The following is a 14,127-nucleotide window of genomic DNA, read 5'->3' as shown; positions in this document are numbered from 1 at the left end:
TTGAATAATTAACTTATTATGTCATACTATTTGTATATACCTTGAAAACGTCCACATACATAAGGATTATCTAATATTTTAGGGTTCAGATGAAACTACCTCAGAGCTGTGTTTTTTTGTTTTACTTTGTGCAGGGAGTGACCTCTAGTGGCAAGATTTAGGGTTTGGAAATTAATGAAATTCACAGCACATCTGTGGAATGGATTATTAATTCCTGCTCATGACAGACTGATACAAAACTTAACCAAAGTCACTTTTTGTTGGATTTAATGTCTTCATGTATGTAAGCATCTCCTAACATGTGTTCTGTTCATGCGATAATTGATGAGTTACTGTATGGGAAACATTTCTCATGTTCCTCTGAGCGTCTTCACAGGCGCGAGGCCTCTGGCAGGTTGCTGTCTCCCTCTGTCTGGCTGCTTCCAACAGGACGTTGCATGTGGAACGCAGTGTACACACCTCTGACTGTGAACAGCAGGGAAACGGCAGCAAAGTACGAGGCGTAGATGAGGAACTGCAAAGACATGAAAAAATGACTTGCATTGTCGATCTGCAATTTAATTAATCCAATCATTTCATTTTGTCTCTGATGTTATGACTCTCTCTATATTTGTATTGAATGCCCTTAAAACAGCATCATTGTGTTATTATTCCGTACACATGTATCTGCAAAGTAAAGTTTATTGTTTTATATAATTAAATGTTTTCTTTAAATGTGATAACCAAAACAAATAAAGCATATGCTAACTACATGAACCTACACATGTATGTACTGCAGTACCTGTACCTGCAAGGTGATGGTTAGCTTCAGAGACTTTGTGTTGATGACAATGGCGGTGAGGAGACTCTGGAGGATTGTGCCTACAAAGCTGTTGAATCCGAATACCAAAGCATAGCGCTCCCTTTGTAGCGTCTTGGCTATCTGGAAACTGGGAATTACACAAATGAGATGCTCATGAAAGTCATTTATACTTATATGTAGGAAGGCCTACAGTAAAGGACAATCAAGTATAACAAATTATTAATCACAACAAAATGTATCCGTAAGCTGTGCTGTCCATATCATCCTAATTATGCTGTTTATAGCCCGATGTCACTTTGAGGGGAATGTTTTGTTACCATGCTGTCATTCTAAAAATGATGTTATTATGCTATTTAGCTTGCAGGTACTATTAACTATATCACCATTTTACTTTATGGTGTTAGCGTGCAAACAAATGTGTATTAGCATTAAAGGCAGTCTAGCTAAGAATAATTGGGATTTCATTAGATTTGCAGATATTTTGTCATAGACAATATTTTTGACCTGATAGCCGCCTTTTTGATTGTTTCCTGTCAATTATTCTGAAGTAGGTATTACTTTTTAAAACCAGGGCAGTTATGGCACATAAAATGTCCAACAGAGCTGTAAAACAAAGCAGGGCAAACCTTTGTGCTACAAGAGGATAAGTCATTACCAAAGTTGGTTTATCTTCTTGGGACGTGGATATCTTTACCAAATGTAATGGCATACGATCTAATCGTTTTGAACAAATTCCAATTCAAATTAAAAAGGTCAATGAATGCACCAGAAGACATGTCAGGGATCACTGGAGTCATACAGTAGCATCCTTTGAAGGCCATGATGGCAATCAATCTTATAGTAGATATTTCAGACTGGACCACCTTGGTGTATTGACTGACCAATACCAGAATTGCCATTCTTAGCTGAAAGAAATAAAGTGAAAGTTATTAATTTGTCTGACACAGTTTTGATTAAATAGTTTGTTACAATAGTAAATATAAAGGTAAATATCCCACATTATGGGCTAGTGATGTAATCATCAGTGTTTTCATTATATATATATATAGTATATTTTCCTCATTGGGATGTTGTTTTTTTATACATGAAAGTCTTGAATATATTATACTTAGTTTTTAGAATGAACTATGTCCTTTTCAGGGAACATTGGGACCTCCTTCCTCTCATTTTAAATCATTCTCTTTACTTCAAATAAAAGAGAACTGACTGAAGCAGAACATATTTATATATAACGTTATTAATGTAAAATCAAATATTAAGCTGACAGAAAATGAGGAGGAAAAAAAGCAGTAAGTAGAGTTTTTAAAATGTCCAATATTCATCAAATGATAAATAATTGTTTAGATAATTTACTATTTTATTATATCACAAAACCATATATTGCATATTTGTTTAAAATATTAAAGTGTTGTCCACAGAAGACATGCTGTCAAAAGTAAAATAAATAATAGTATAAAGAGAAACAAATATGTTTTTTGCCTCCTTATTGCTTTGAACAAATACACATATTTAAACAGTTTTTCTTCTTGTTCTGAGTATATGCAAATTAGGCTGCTGGCATATCCACAATGCATTCTTACGTGCAGATGGTGCTGAGCTGCATGTAAATAGTTTTGAAGAGGATGAAGCACGAGTAGCTGATCCAGATGTTGTCAGTCCAATCCATAAGGAATAGAGCTCCAGCGATCAGGAACGTGAAACCCCCCAGGACCAGCTCCCCCCACACGGACCACTCCAGAGACATGTGTCCCACAGCAACAGTGGCTGCAGCTCCTAAAGGACAGCACAATCACAGTCAGTCACTTTTTCTTCAATTAGACCCACATTTTAGAAACATATGTAATCATCAATACATACAACTGTGACTGTCCAAAGCATATTATTACTATAATTACTATAATCCTCTCTGATAGTGTTGTCTAACATTTATATAGTATTAATAGTAATACTTTAAAAACATCAGCATTTCTTATTTCAGCCACAGGGTGGCACAGTGCAACCCTGCCACATCACAAGGCTCCTCTCACCAAATGTAAAAGGATGTACAGTTGGGGGATCTTCTTCCTCTTTGTATCCTCTGAAATGCTCTCTGGTCTTGTCTCCTCACTTCTCTTCCTTAGAAATAACCTTAACTCACTTCCTATGTGTTTATCACATTTTCTGAAACTATAACGACCTCTGCCTTGTGAAACCTGTTTTATAATTGCTGGAGATTGAATAACTCCTAAACCTGATTAGCATTCATTGAGGTGAGTGTAAATAGGTGAAAGCCTGTGTCCCCAGGGAAATGGATCCATTCACCCTGAGCTCTTTATCTACTTGAATATAAAGGAGCTGGGTATAATTGCTGCTCTCATTTAAATGTGTACATTTCCTTCGAGTCCTCGTCCATTCGTGTTCAATCAGTGCTAATCGTCCAACATGGACCTCACCCGGGCCTGTGTGTATTTAAGACATACTTAATCAATCCCCTTGGCTCTGATTAACAGAGGGGGGTCAAATGGAGCCTGAACAATAAGAGCTCTTTCCACAGCAGTGTCAAACTGGAGTCTTTGCGGGGTCAGCAGGAGCCTGCTGTACAGCTTTATAGAGCGAGATCAATAACGCAGCTGGGCTCTACAGTATGTTCACACAGCAGGAGTTTGTGGTAAATACCATATTGGTGCACATATCCCAGTTTAATTGGATTCATTTTTGCACGTAAAGTATAATTTAACCAATTCTATATGCAACTAAAAGAGGAACTTCAGGAGTTCCCAGAACTCATTAGTGTTTATCCACTGGGAGCAATTCATACTGAAATCGGTCTGGTAGTATTAACGTCTGGACCAACTAACTGGATCAACATGGTCATCTATAAAACAATGCAGCCAATTTCGATAGAGATATCCTACATTTTAGTCATTGGTATCAACCCCTTTTAATTTACAACTTTTCACATTTGGTCAGCCCTAACCCTAACCCTATACCCTAATCCTAACCATATCCGTAAACTTTACCAGGGTTGGGATTAGGGCTGACCAAGTGCGAAAAGTTGAACCCTATACCCTAAGCATTATTTTCTAACACATTGGGTGGCCTCAGACGTGAAGCAATTACCACAGTTAGCACGTTGTTACAGTAACAGTGTACATTTAAGACACTTGGTAATGTTTTGTAAAGAAAGCTACTTTGTAAAGTGTTGAAGAAGATATTGGTTTTGTCACGGCTGGAGGGCAAGGTACGCAGGACATAAATGCAGAAAATATGTTGAAAGCAGGAATCCCTTATTTCCAGAACTCGGCCAGGCAAACAAAGTCAAAACTAGGCAAGGCAAGACAAAACATAAAGTCGCTCAGAACATAAACCCTTCCAACAAAGTCGAGAATCTCACAACGACAGACAGAAAAACCAGAACTTAAATGCACACAAAACTAATCACATAAACAAGACACATGGGTGGAGGGAGGAGAAAACAGAGGGGAACAAGGTGAACACAGAGACAGGAAGCAACAGACAAGACGGGGGGTGAACACTTTTCTAAATAAAACAGGGAACCAAAGAAAGATCTAGACGGGACAAAATAAAACAGGGAAAACTAATACGAATCCAAACAGGTTTGGGTTTAAATAAATGACGTAATTTACCTAGCATTTTGTTTTGATTGCATACGGGACACAAACAGCATTCTCCTGTATTTGTTTAACTAATGCCATCCTCAGTATCACACTGACATCATCAGTTTCACTTGAATTGCTTTTCTGAAAGGTTAAAACAAAAGCTGTATGCAGATCACACCATTTTGTAATATGTGTGGCAAACATGAATATATGTAACCTCATGCTGTGTTTGTCTTTGCATGCTGATTAGATATAAGATAATGTGTGTTACATGTGGGGGAGTACAATTTGAATTTGCATGCGTTGTATTCCAGTTTGTGGCCTGAATATATACGGAAATGTATTCTGCAGGCCAAATTACATTTAATACCTTGGACATTCCTGACCTGGGGAAGGGAATATACTAAATGAAACTGTCATGAATACATTATCCTTAAAGTTAAATATTCGTTTGAAGTGTAAATGATTCATAATAACTGCATGAAACCTTGGATAAATAGCTAGGTTTCCTCTAAACTACTTCTCCTTGAAAATAAAACTATACAACAGAACATAACTCTGTTTTCTGCATACACATTTGGTTTTATCTTTATCCTAATGAGCTGCAAAAAATATAGATTTTTCAGGACACATAATTATTAATAAACTGATAGGAGAAAAAAAAGTAAATGATGTTGTTCTTTTCCTGCCATATATTATCATGCAGGTAATCCATATTCATATTTTCCCTATCGGTTTCAACCAGGTTTCTTTCCTCAGGGAGGTTTTTCTACGAGTGGAACAGAGGAGAATACAAGAGGAATCTTTGGGGAAATATCAGGTACCGGGCCCTACAGCTTGACTGCATGTTGTGCAGAAACATTTACAAGTGAAAGGCATACAGCTGGTTGTGGTTTACACAGAGTAATTGCCTTTGGCTTCTGGGGGAATACAGGAATGTATCAGTACTATAATCAATAAAAGTGTACTAGCTGGATGGCAGCAGCTGCTTCACCCATCTGGGGATGAGAGCAGGCAATTAAATAGTCAAATTAATGTTGCTCCCATTGTCGGCCATGCTTTTGGGGTTTGCAAAATACTGATAATAGAAAGGGATTGTGTTTTCTCTGTGTGTAGTTCTTCAATTATTTTTGTAGTCGAATGTGTAAAACAGCTCAAATGAAAAAAGTGAGAGTTATGAGGTTGGCTATATCTTTGCAAGCAGAAGTCTTATCATCGCTGTCAGGTCTCCAGGCAACCGGCATGATATAAAAGTGTAACAATGGTGCATTAGTTACCTGACAATGTGCTGATGCCGTCCACTGCTCCATTGAAGGCTGTGAAGTTTCCCGGCTCCATATATACCCAGAGGAGCTGGATGTACCCTGCGACCTGGTAAAAGCCGCATTTCCCCATAGATGCCCATATGCAGAAGAAAAGCATAGCCACAGAGGAATAACATTTCCTAAAGTCCAATGCAAGCCTTTTGAACATCGTCCCAACATGCTTTGCAGCTGTCACGCTCTTCACCCACGCATCTTGGCTTCCTGACTCCTGATTATCTTCACCTGAGCTTTCCTGTTGTGCAGATAAGCTACCCTTTAGAAATAAACTACCGGTAGTCTTAGGCATGGGCAGGAACAAGGAGGTTATCAGTGATATCGTGACAGAAATAAGAGTTACAATAGCTAAGCAATACAGGGACACCCCACCCAACGACAAAAGCAGTTGACCCAGCAGAGCACCCACAGAGTAGCCCAGCAGTATGGCCGCTTTGACATAACTGGTCACTCTCTGATAGTGGCTGGGCTGAACTACGCTGTAAATGTAGGAGAAATAGGCCACGTCTGCTGCCATGGCAATGCTGTAGCTGAAGAAGGCCAACTGAGCAGAGCGGACCCCCGAGCCAACTAGGAGCAGCACAAATGCCGTGGTATGGCTGAGCCCCTGGAGGATGATTACAGGCTTGTACCTGAGGAAGTCTGTCACCAAGAGGACTGGGATGAGGAAAACCAGGCTTGAGTAAGTCCACACAGGATACACCTGTCTATTCACCTGGATAGAAGAGGGCAGACAAAGACCTTATTATTTTTGGGGAAAATGATTCACAAGTGCTGAGAGAGTACTGGATGAGAGCAGCACGCAACATACAGTTCCAACTCTATTCGTTATCAGGGAAAAATGAATCTTTGCATGTACAGGATGGAACAGGAAGCAGCACAAATTAGGCTCGCAGTGAGACAAGATGATACATTATAATATTATTTAAATAAACAAAGTGGCTGCAGCTTGAAAGCCAAATTCCTTTAAGTGAAAATATGGCTCTTAAATTGCTTTTCCCATGAAGTTGTTGTTTTGTGTTTCCCTCCTACTTTGACTAAAACAACATTCAAAGATGGCTTTTAAGGCAGTGGTGCTATTTCAAATCTCCATCCCTCCCCTAAATGTATCGTATTACTTGAAGTGTTTTAAGATATTTAATTTTAAGATTAAGTTTGATTTCCTAATCCTTTAGATTTCAATAGAGTGCCGATTGAGTGTTGAGTGAACAGTTAATTATATGAATATATCAGCTCAGTGCTAGTCTTACCTGAAACAACTATGCTCTCAAGAGCTTTCTGTTGGTATGGTTGTGAAATGATAAATACATTATGTGGTCTGTACTTTGTTCACAAACTTAGTTGGACTTCATAGGAAATCTCAAAAGGCAATCAGGAGTTTCAAAAGGTAATTTGCAAAATAAACGGTTCAGCATGAAATGAGTACACCTTGTGTCTACGTTCCATCATTTGTGCATCACAAAGTGATCGTCATTGCAGAGGTGTGAAGGAACCTATCCTCTTACTTTGCAATGCCACTATGTGAGGTGTTCTCCTCAGTCTGCACCAAAAACTTTGAATTCACTCGTGTAAACAGGATGGCTCCACTGATGTTGCATTATTAATGCTGACATCGGTTTGGTCCGGCTGTACATTATATTTTCATATATGGAGAGAAAATAAAATGTTGTTAAATTATGAAAAAGGCAATTAATATTACAATACAAATGCTTCCTCTAGGGCAACATGTTGAATTATTAACAAAACATGTGATTGCTTTAGTTCAAACTGTAACTAGCCTAACTAATTGACACATTCTCCCATTGAGACACAAGAGTAATGGTTGTTTTGTCGGTTAGTTCATACATTTTTCTTGATAAAATATACGGATAACAACTGGCAAGACTGCTGCGAATATTTTCGCACAGTACTTGTAGCCTCTCTTTTTTAGTGTAACCACCACATCAAACCCCATTTTATAAAAACAAATCTTGTTATAACAATGATGGAATCCAGTAATAAATGAAGTTGCAATTTGCTTTAGGTATCCGTAATTCGATTACAGAGATCATAAACTTTCAGTACCTAGATCTCGCCTCTACGGCGACACTCAACTTAATTTATCATTTTAACCCTGTTAATAACAAAGCTGAATTTGCTTTTTTCAAACTTCTGAGCACCTAGACAGACTTTCAAATGTTATACTTGAAGTCGTTTTTTAAGAATATATATAAAATAGCAACACAACAAAGGATTAAGTTACCATTTTTACAGTAACGGCTAAACAAAAACTGATCAAACCAATTGTTCAACAGACATCTGAACTCATAGCTCAGTACCTCACCTGCTCTGTAGTGAGGTTTTTGTAAGTTCCTGTGAGAAACTCTGTCATAAAAGGCTCTATAGGCCTCATCATGGAGAAGAAACCATAGATGCAGATCGGCACAGTGGGGCCCACCCAACCAGCATGGCACGGCATATAATGTCCTACCCAGCACGGCCTGTTACCACACTCCCGGATCCCACAGAACCCCATCTTTCTTCAACAGCTCCCAGGGGACGTCTCACTGCGTCCGGCGAGAGCATAGTCTAATTTAGGCAGTTTAATCTGTTGAGATACGGGAGCCCCAGATAAGGCCAAGGTGAGACTGACTGTGAACACGGAGTCACCTGCTTTGCCATTGTTGTTTCTCTCCTCTGAAGTTTTCCTGGCTGCGGCGAGACAGGAAAAAAATGGGAGCCTGTGAGTGAAGAAACATTAAGATGAAATATGAGGTGGTAAGCCCCTAGGGCTCCAGCAGGTTATAATAAATACTGTCTCCTCCTCTGTCTTTATACAAAACACCGTCATTCCTGCAGATATTGAGGAAGAGGTGGAAGTCAAGCAGAGGAATATGCATGAGTGCACCACCATGCTGCCCCACACACACGAGAAATACATGTGAATGATGCCTTTAATGTTTTTACACTGCTTTGCAATAATAGAAAAGATTACACAATACTTAATGCAAATTCTTCAGGCTGCTAAATAAAAACAAGAGTTATGTATGGATTGGACACATCCATAAATATCTCTAAGCTCTAAATTCAATGAACCCAAATTTCAATTTTCCAGAGTAGCTCATGTGATCAGATAAATGTAACGTTCAGCATTTTGTCTCTGCGACTGTCATCAAATAACAAGTTAATAACTTTAAAGTCAGTTTTTGGAGATCGCAGGCTGGCTTGGCAGTAAATTGTTAATAGTAAAGGAAAGAAATAAGCAAGGCAGTCATTTCCCAGATGAGAATTATTGTAGTCTGTAAGTTAAAAATATCCATTGGCGAATTATGACTCACCAGTGGGGCGTCAACAGAAAGCTCTGCCTCAGCTCAAACTGTCAGCCAGTCCACACAACTTAATTCTCACCATCAAGGTCACTGGCAATGGAAATATTATATATTTTCATTTATATGGCATTTATAGTTTAATGTTGTCAGATTTCAAGTATGCAATGCTCGGTGACTATGGCTGTAAGGGGGAGATAGAGAAACACACAGTTTGACCTTTACACTGTCAATGTAGAATTCTTATGCCCCTTACATGTTGTTCTTTTGTTGTTCAATGTTGTAGAATCACTAATAGAAAAAGGTCAGACCACTTGTATCCACAAGGCAACAGTGAACCTGTGTTTTCACCCATGTGGTTTATCAATGTTTTTTATTTGCCTCTTTAGTTTGACTTGAAGCTAATGACACCAAATTGGGTAGGCAATCCTTTAATCATAAATCCAAATAATAACAGTACTAGTGTTAGTAATTATTAAAAGCTGCACTGGCTGTAGAAACATAAGTAATAGCAGCACTACTCTTCCTCCTCTTAAGTTTCCCATTTTAAAAGAAGCTAAATATATTGTAACCAAAATTCCAGACAACACAAATGCAAAAAGCTTTGCCAGGATCACAGTGCCTTCCATCCTCTACTACTCTCTGGACTTATTACGCTCTTAATCATCTCTGACCTGCAGTCGTATTCCTATTAATTTACAGCAGACAGAGATGGACCTCATTCTCATTTTGAGGAGCCAGACTACCACATTTTCTTTTTTTTCTCTGCAATGTTCTCTAGCCCGTAGTGGGAATGAAGTGATGATCAAAGGTTTCTATCTTCCATTCCCCCTTCCTTTCCGCCTTTAAATGCATGGGTAAAGATAGTGTCAGACGGCTTCATGATAGCTAGGGCAGAGTGGGGGCCCTAGGAGGCAATGGCAGGTAAATGTCTGATATTACCTGCTGTGCGCAGTAGGGCCAAATAGACCCCAGCATGTTGAAGGACATCTAAAGGCTCATGACAGCATATTCCTGTGTGTCAAGAGCATCGGCTCGATATTAGAGTTTGTAGTGAATACACTGTTGCGAAAGCTCGGTACCCTGGTAGACACTGCTCTGTAAAACAAGGAGTTTTTTGGAGGTTAGTCCAACCCTTTCCAAAAACATTAACAGCAAAGCACATTTAGAATATAAGAGCTTAATCTACAGGAAATACTTTTTTTAAATAACCTTTATAAAAGGAGAATCTTTTATTTTGTGCATTGCCCTTGGGTTTTTCGATTTCCTGTGCATGCCCTCGCTTAATAGTTCAATTAACCTATTTATCCTTTGTTCAACATTACTTCTGCATTGCAGGATCTGACATGGTAAGTGTTCAAAAGCAGCCCGGATGCATTGATTCCCAACGCTTCACAGGCCAAACCCATCTTCTTACAATCTCCTTTTTTCTCTTTCTCTGTGCTGCCGGGAGCCTGACAAACAGCCAGTGTGTGTTGGGATGGAGTGGAGAGGGAGTTGGTGTATATTGAGGTGTTTGTGAGGCTCAGATAAGCATATGTATGCAGTAGTATGCTGGCTTAAAAGTACTCTCATTGCGTCAAGCTGAAATTACGTGGAGGTTCAAGTTTTTTTTTTCTTTCGTTTTCTTTTGTTCCCACCCTCCATTGTGGTTGTTAGAGATTTCATTGGAAATGTAGTTGGACCTATTTTAAGGTAGCACAACATTAAAAACTGACAATTTTAATATTACTTAATTTGTATCAAAAGACTAAATTATGTCCTTTACACATTATTGGCTCAATTCACGAGTTTGTCTTTTCAAGGTATATATATTTGATGTTGATTCCCTACGACATATTCACCAAATTTGTTTTAAGAATCTAATTTATCTAAATTATTTTTCAATGAAGAGTAATAAAAGGTGTTGAATTAAAGGCTTAAGGTGACAGTGTATTTCAGTGTTTTCAAGGGTTTCAAATTAGGGTTGCAAATTGCCCGATACATTTGCAATTACCAAATAACCAACTGATACATTGTGAACCACAGCAAACCCAGTTCAAATTTAAAATATAATATCAGATCAAATACTTTATTTGATTCTACCAAATAAAATTCTTACAGACACATACAAGTAGGGCTTTAGTAAATTGCTTTCAAACATTGGATCCTCAATCAAGTGAGTCTGTATTTAAGAGGGCATTTCACTCCACTAGATGGAATTGGTAAACATCCAAAACTTTACTGCACCAACACATATTTCTCAGTGCAGTCTGATGGTAAGATTACAACAGAGTGTTAAAACATCGCACTGTAATCAAGCATCTGAAGTTTTTAAAGAAGCCTTTGGGCCAGAAGCACTAAAATCATGGCCATAATGAAAAACACCCCATAACACTAGATGGAGCTGTTGCTTTATCAAACATTTTCAACATAACACCTCATCTCAGTGATGCAGGGTGCTCGTGACACATTCCTGACAATTGTGACAGTCTCAGCCTCAAACTTGTGAGGGCTTCAGCAAGAGCAGCACACGCTGATGGACAGACACACTGTGAAAACCTCAAAACCAGCTGTCCCTGCCATGCGGCCATCTGCCGCTTCCTGTCTAATTGGATGATGAGTGCTTCGATTGAAACATGTGCTTGATTGCTGAATATCTTATCTCCACATGTTTTGAACTAAATGAAGGCCTTTCAGTGTTTCGATACCATGGCAATGGAAGCAGCAGAATTAGTAATAGCGCTGGCGGTACATGCAGTAACAGTCAATAGATCATAGATGTGGCTGACAGCAGCTATGATCTATTGACGTGCTTTTGGTGAAGATATAACTTGGTCCACAGAACCATAAACATACTTGCTATGTTGGCTTACAGCTAAGCCACTTTGACATTTTGTTCACTCAACCATGGGGTAACATTTCCTGACACTGGGAAATATTGTAAAGATCCAGGATTTCACTGTATTTAGTATTCATGAAAAGCAGAAAAACAACATGCTATTTCATTTCAACCCTGACCAGAATATAGGATATGATGAACCCCTTTGGACGTCAGGACATTGCTACTATAATCAAAACCAGAAGACGTATTAATTGTACAGTAGAAACAATTTTTCAGAGGGGCAAGATCCTGTTTTTCCACTATAGCTGTCAGTCTGGTGAAAATGAAAAATACGCTTTTTCATGATACACTCCGGTATAGCTCTGTCTTTGGGAGCTTTGCTAAATAAATGTGAAATACGTTCCTCATGCATAAAAGGATGATCTCAGTTTTCAGTGGAAACACTGCGACAACTCTAATTACTTACAATACACAGCCAAACAAATCATGAAATATAGCACCATTATGTTGCAATGCCTTTAGGAATCAATTCCACTAATGTAAAACAAAAGTAAAATGTAAACAAAAGAAATAACTTTGTGGGATAAAATGTCACGGAATATCAGTATGTCAAAGGCACAGTAAGGCTCACAGAGAGCTATTTTTTATAAACAATTTCACATTTGAGCCAAGTGGACTTATGGCTGTCAGCGCTGAACCCAACCCTGTGACATTTAAAAGGGAAAACAAGAAAGATTTTCACTGCCCCATCTCACAAAATGACACTAATATCCTCAGATGTGTGTGACAGGGATGACACCATGAGCTGGAATCTTTGGCTTTTTAGGACTCAACTCTCTTGGTTATAGATATTATTTTATTTTTACAGTCCGTTCAATCATCAGCATAACACTGTGAAACTTCAACATTTTTAACTAGTTTGTTTTAATATTGTTAGGTTGACATATTGGTAGGTTCAGTCTGTAGGGGCTAGGACTTTGAACCGAAGGGTCGCCGGTTCACGTCCCGATCGGACCAAGAAGTACGGAGTGTGGACTGGTACTGGAGAGGAGCCAGTTCACATCCTGGCCCACTGCCGAGGTGCCCTTGAGCAAGGCACCACACCCCCAACTGCTCACTGGCGCCGGCTATACTGGCTGCCTCCACTCTTACCTCTCAATGTGCATGTGCATGTTTGCATATATAACTGTGTGTGTATTTGTAACAAAAATGCATATGTGTGTATCTGTATGTATAACAACAAACGCATGTGTAAAACTGAATTTGCTCTTTGGGGGATCAATAAAGGTCCATCTTCTTCTTCTTAAGGATACGGTAGGCTATAAGGTTAAAGTTACTTAGCCATTGCAAATAGGTACTGGCAGGATACAGTATCATATGTGCTAACAGGGTGATCAACACCTAACAAATATTGGATCAGAGGATGGTGGGGCTAGGGGGAATTATTGCAATCACTTCTACAGTATCAAGGTCAATGTCCTGATGAAGCTGCTATAGCCAGGTGATCACCATTGTGAAGTTGGTGTCATCTTCTCTGGACAATGAATATAGTGAATTGTAGTATACTTACCAAAATATAGACTGGGCAAAGCATTAGCCAATGTATGTTTTTGTTCTCTAATGTGGATTTAATGTTCTGTCTTATATTTGTGTTAAGGAATTTAACCTAGATAAGACAAGCAGCTGGTACTCGGAACAATTGGACGGCAACTCCAGGAATTCAGAGAAGCATAACATCTCTCGGTGAAATTGACACACCTTAACTTCAATGCCGGAATGCCATTGGGGTTCAGTTCATTTGAGGGGAGTTGGGGGGTTGGGGGGTTAGGGTTAGGGTTAGGGTTGGGGCGGTGTTCAGAGCTCCCTTTTTGCAAAAGTTTGTACGCAAAACCTTGAATAAAACAGGAAAAAATAGTTAATTTGAAAATACAGGCTTGCAAAGTTCGGTATGAAAGTGGTGAGAGGGATGGACTCTGTTAAGGAATGGAGTATTATAGAGGTCTTGAAATAATTACCTTCTGGTCCTATAAAGGTCACAGATGACTTAATACCACTTAAACAAGTCCTAAACTGATTAATTAATTGAAAAGGACTACTCAATATGGCAATATTCACGCCAGTTAGAACATATCTATTAGAAAGCATGCATTAAAACTCATTAGGGCTTGTTTGGAAATGATGGGAGGTCTTTGGCACCAATCAATCAAGGTCATTTCTAAGATGATGCCATGCCATAGCTGGAGGGCTCTTAGACTGATGAGCGTCAGCGGCTTCTGGT

At 38.9% G+C, this 14,127-nt stretch overlaps 1 protein-coding gene across 1 annotated transcript; it reads right to left on the bottom strand.

Moving 5' to 3' along the window:
• Positions 1-272: 272 nt before the first annotated feature.
• On the bottom strand, positions 273-8,235 carry LOC104947547 (thiamine transporter 2-like). Its single transcript, XM_010773595.1, has 5 exons — positions 8,044-8,235; positions 5,679-6,435; positions 2,383-2,575; positions 788-929; positions 273-514 (listed from the first exon to the last, which is right to left on the bottom strand). The coding sequence occupies exons 1-5, from the start codon at positions 8,233-8,235 to the stop codon at positions 371-373; spliced, it is 1,428 nt and encodes a 475-aa protein (XP_010771897.1). The 3' UTR covers positions 273-370.
• Between the last annotated feature and the right edge of the window lie 5,892 nt (positions 8,236-14,127).

The sequence above is a fragment of the Notothenia coriiceps genome, unplaced genomic scaffold (genome assembly GCF_000735185.1).
Source record: "Notothenia coriiceps isolate Sejong01 unplaced genomic scaffold, NC01 NC01_scaffold00012659, whole genome shotgun sequence".
Classification (NCBI taxonomy): Eukaryota; Metazoa; Chordata; class Actinopteri; order Perciformes; family Nototheniidae; genus Notothenia; species Notothenia coriiceps.
Note: the sequence above shows the minus strand (reverse complement) of the source record. Positions and strands in the feature narration are given on the sequence as shown.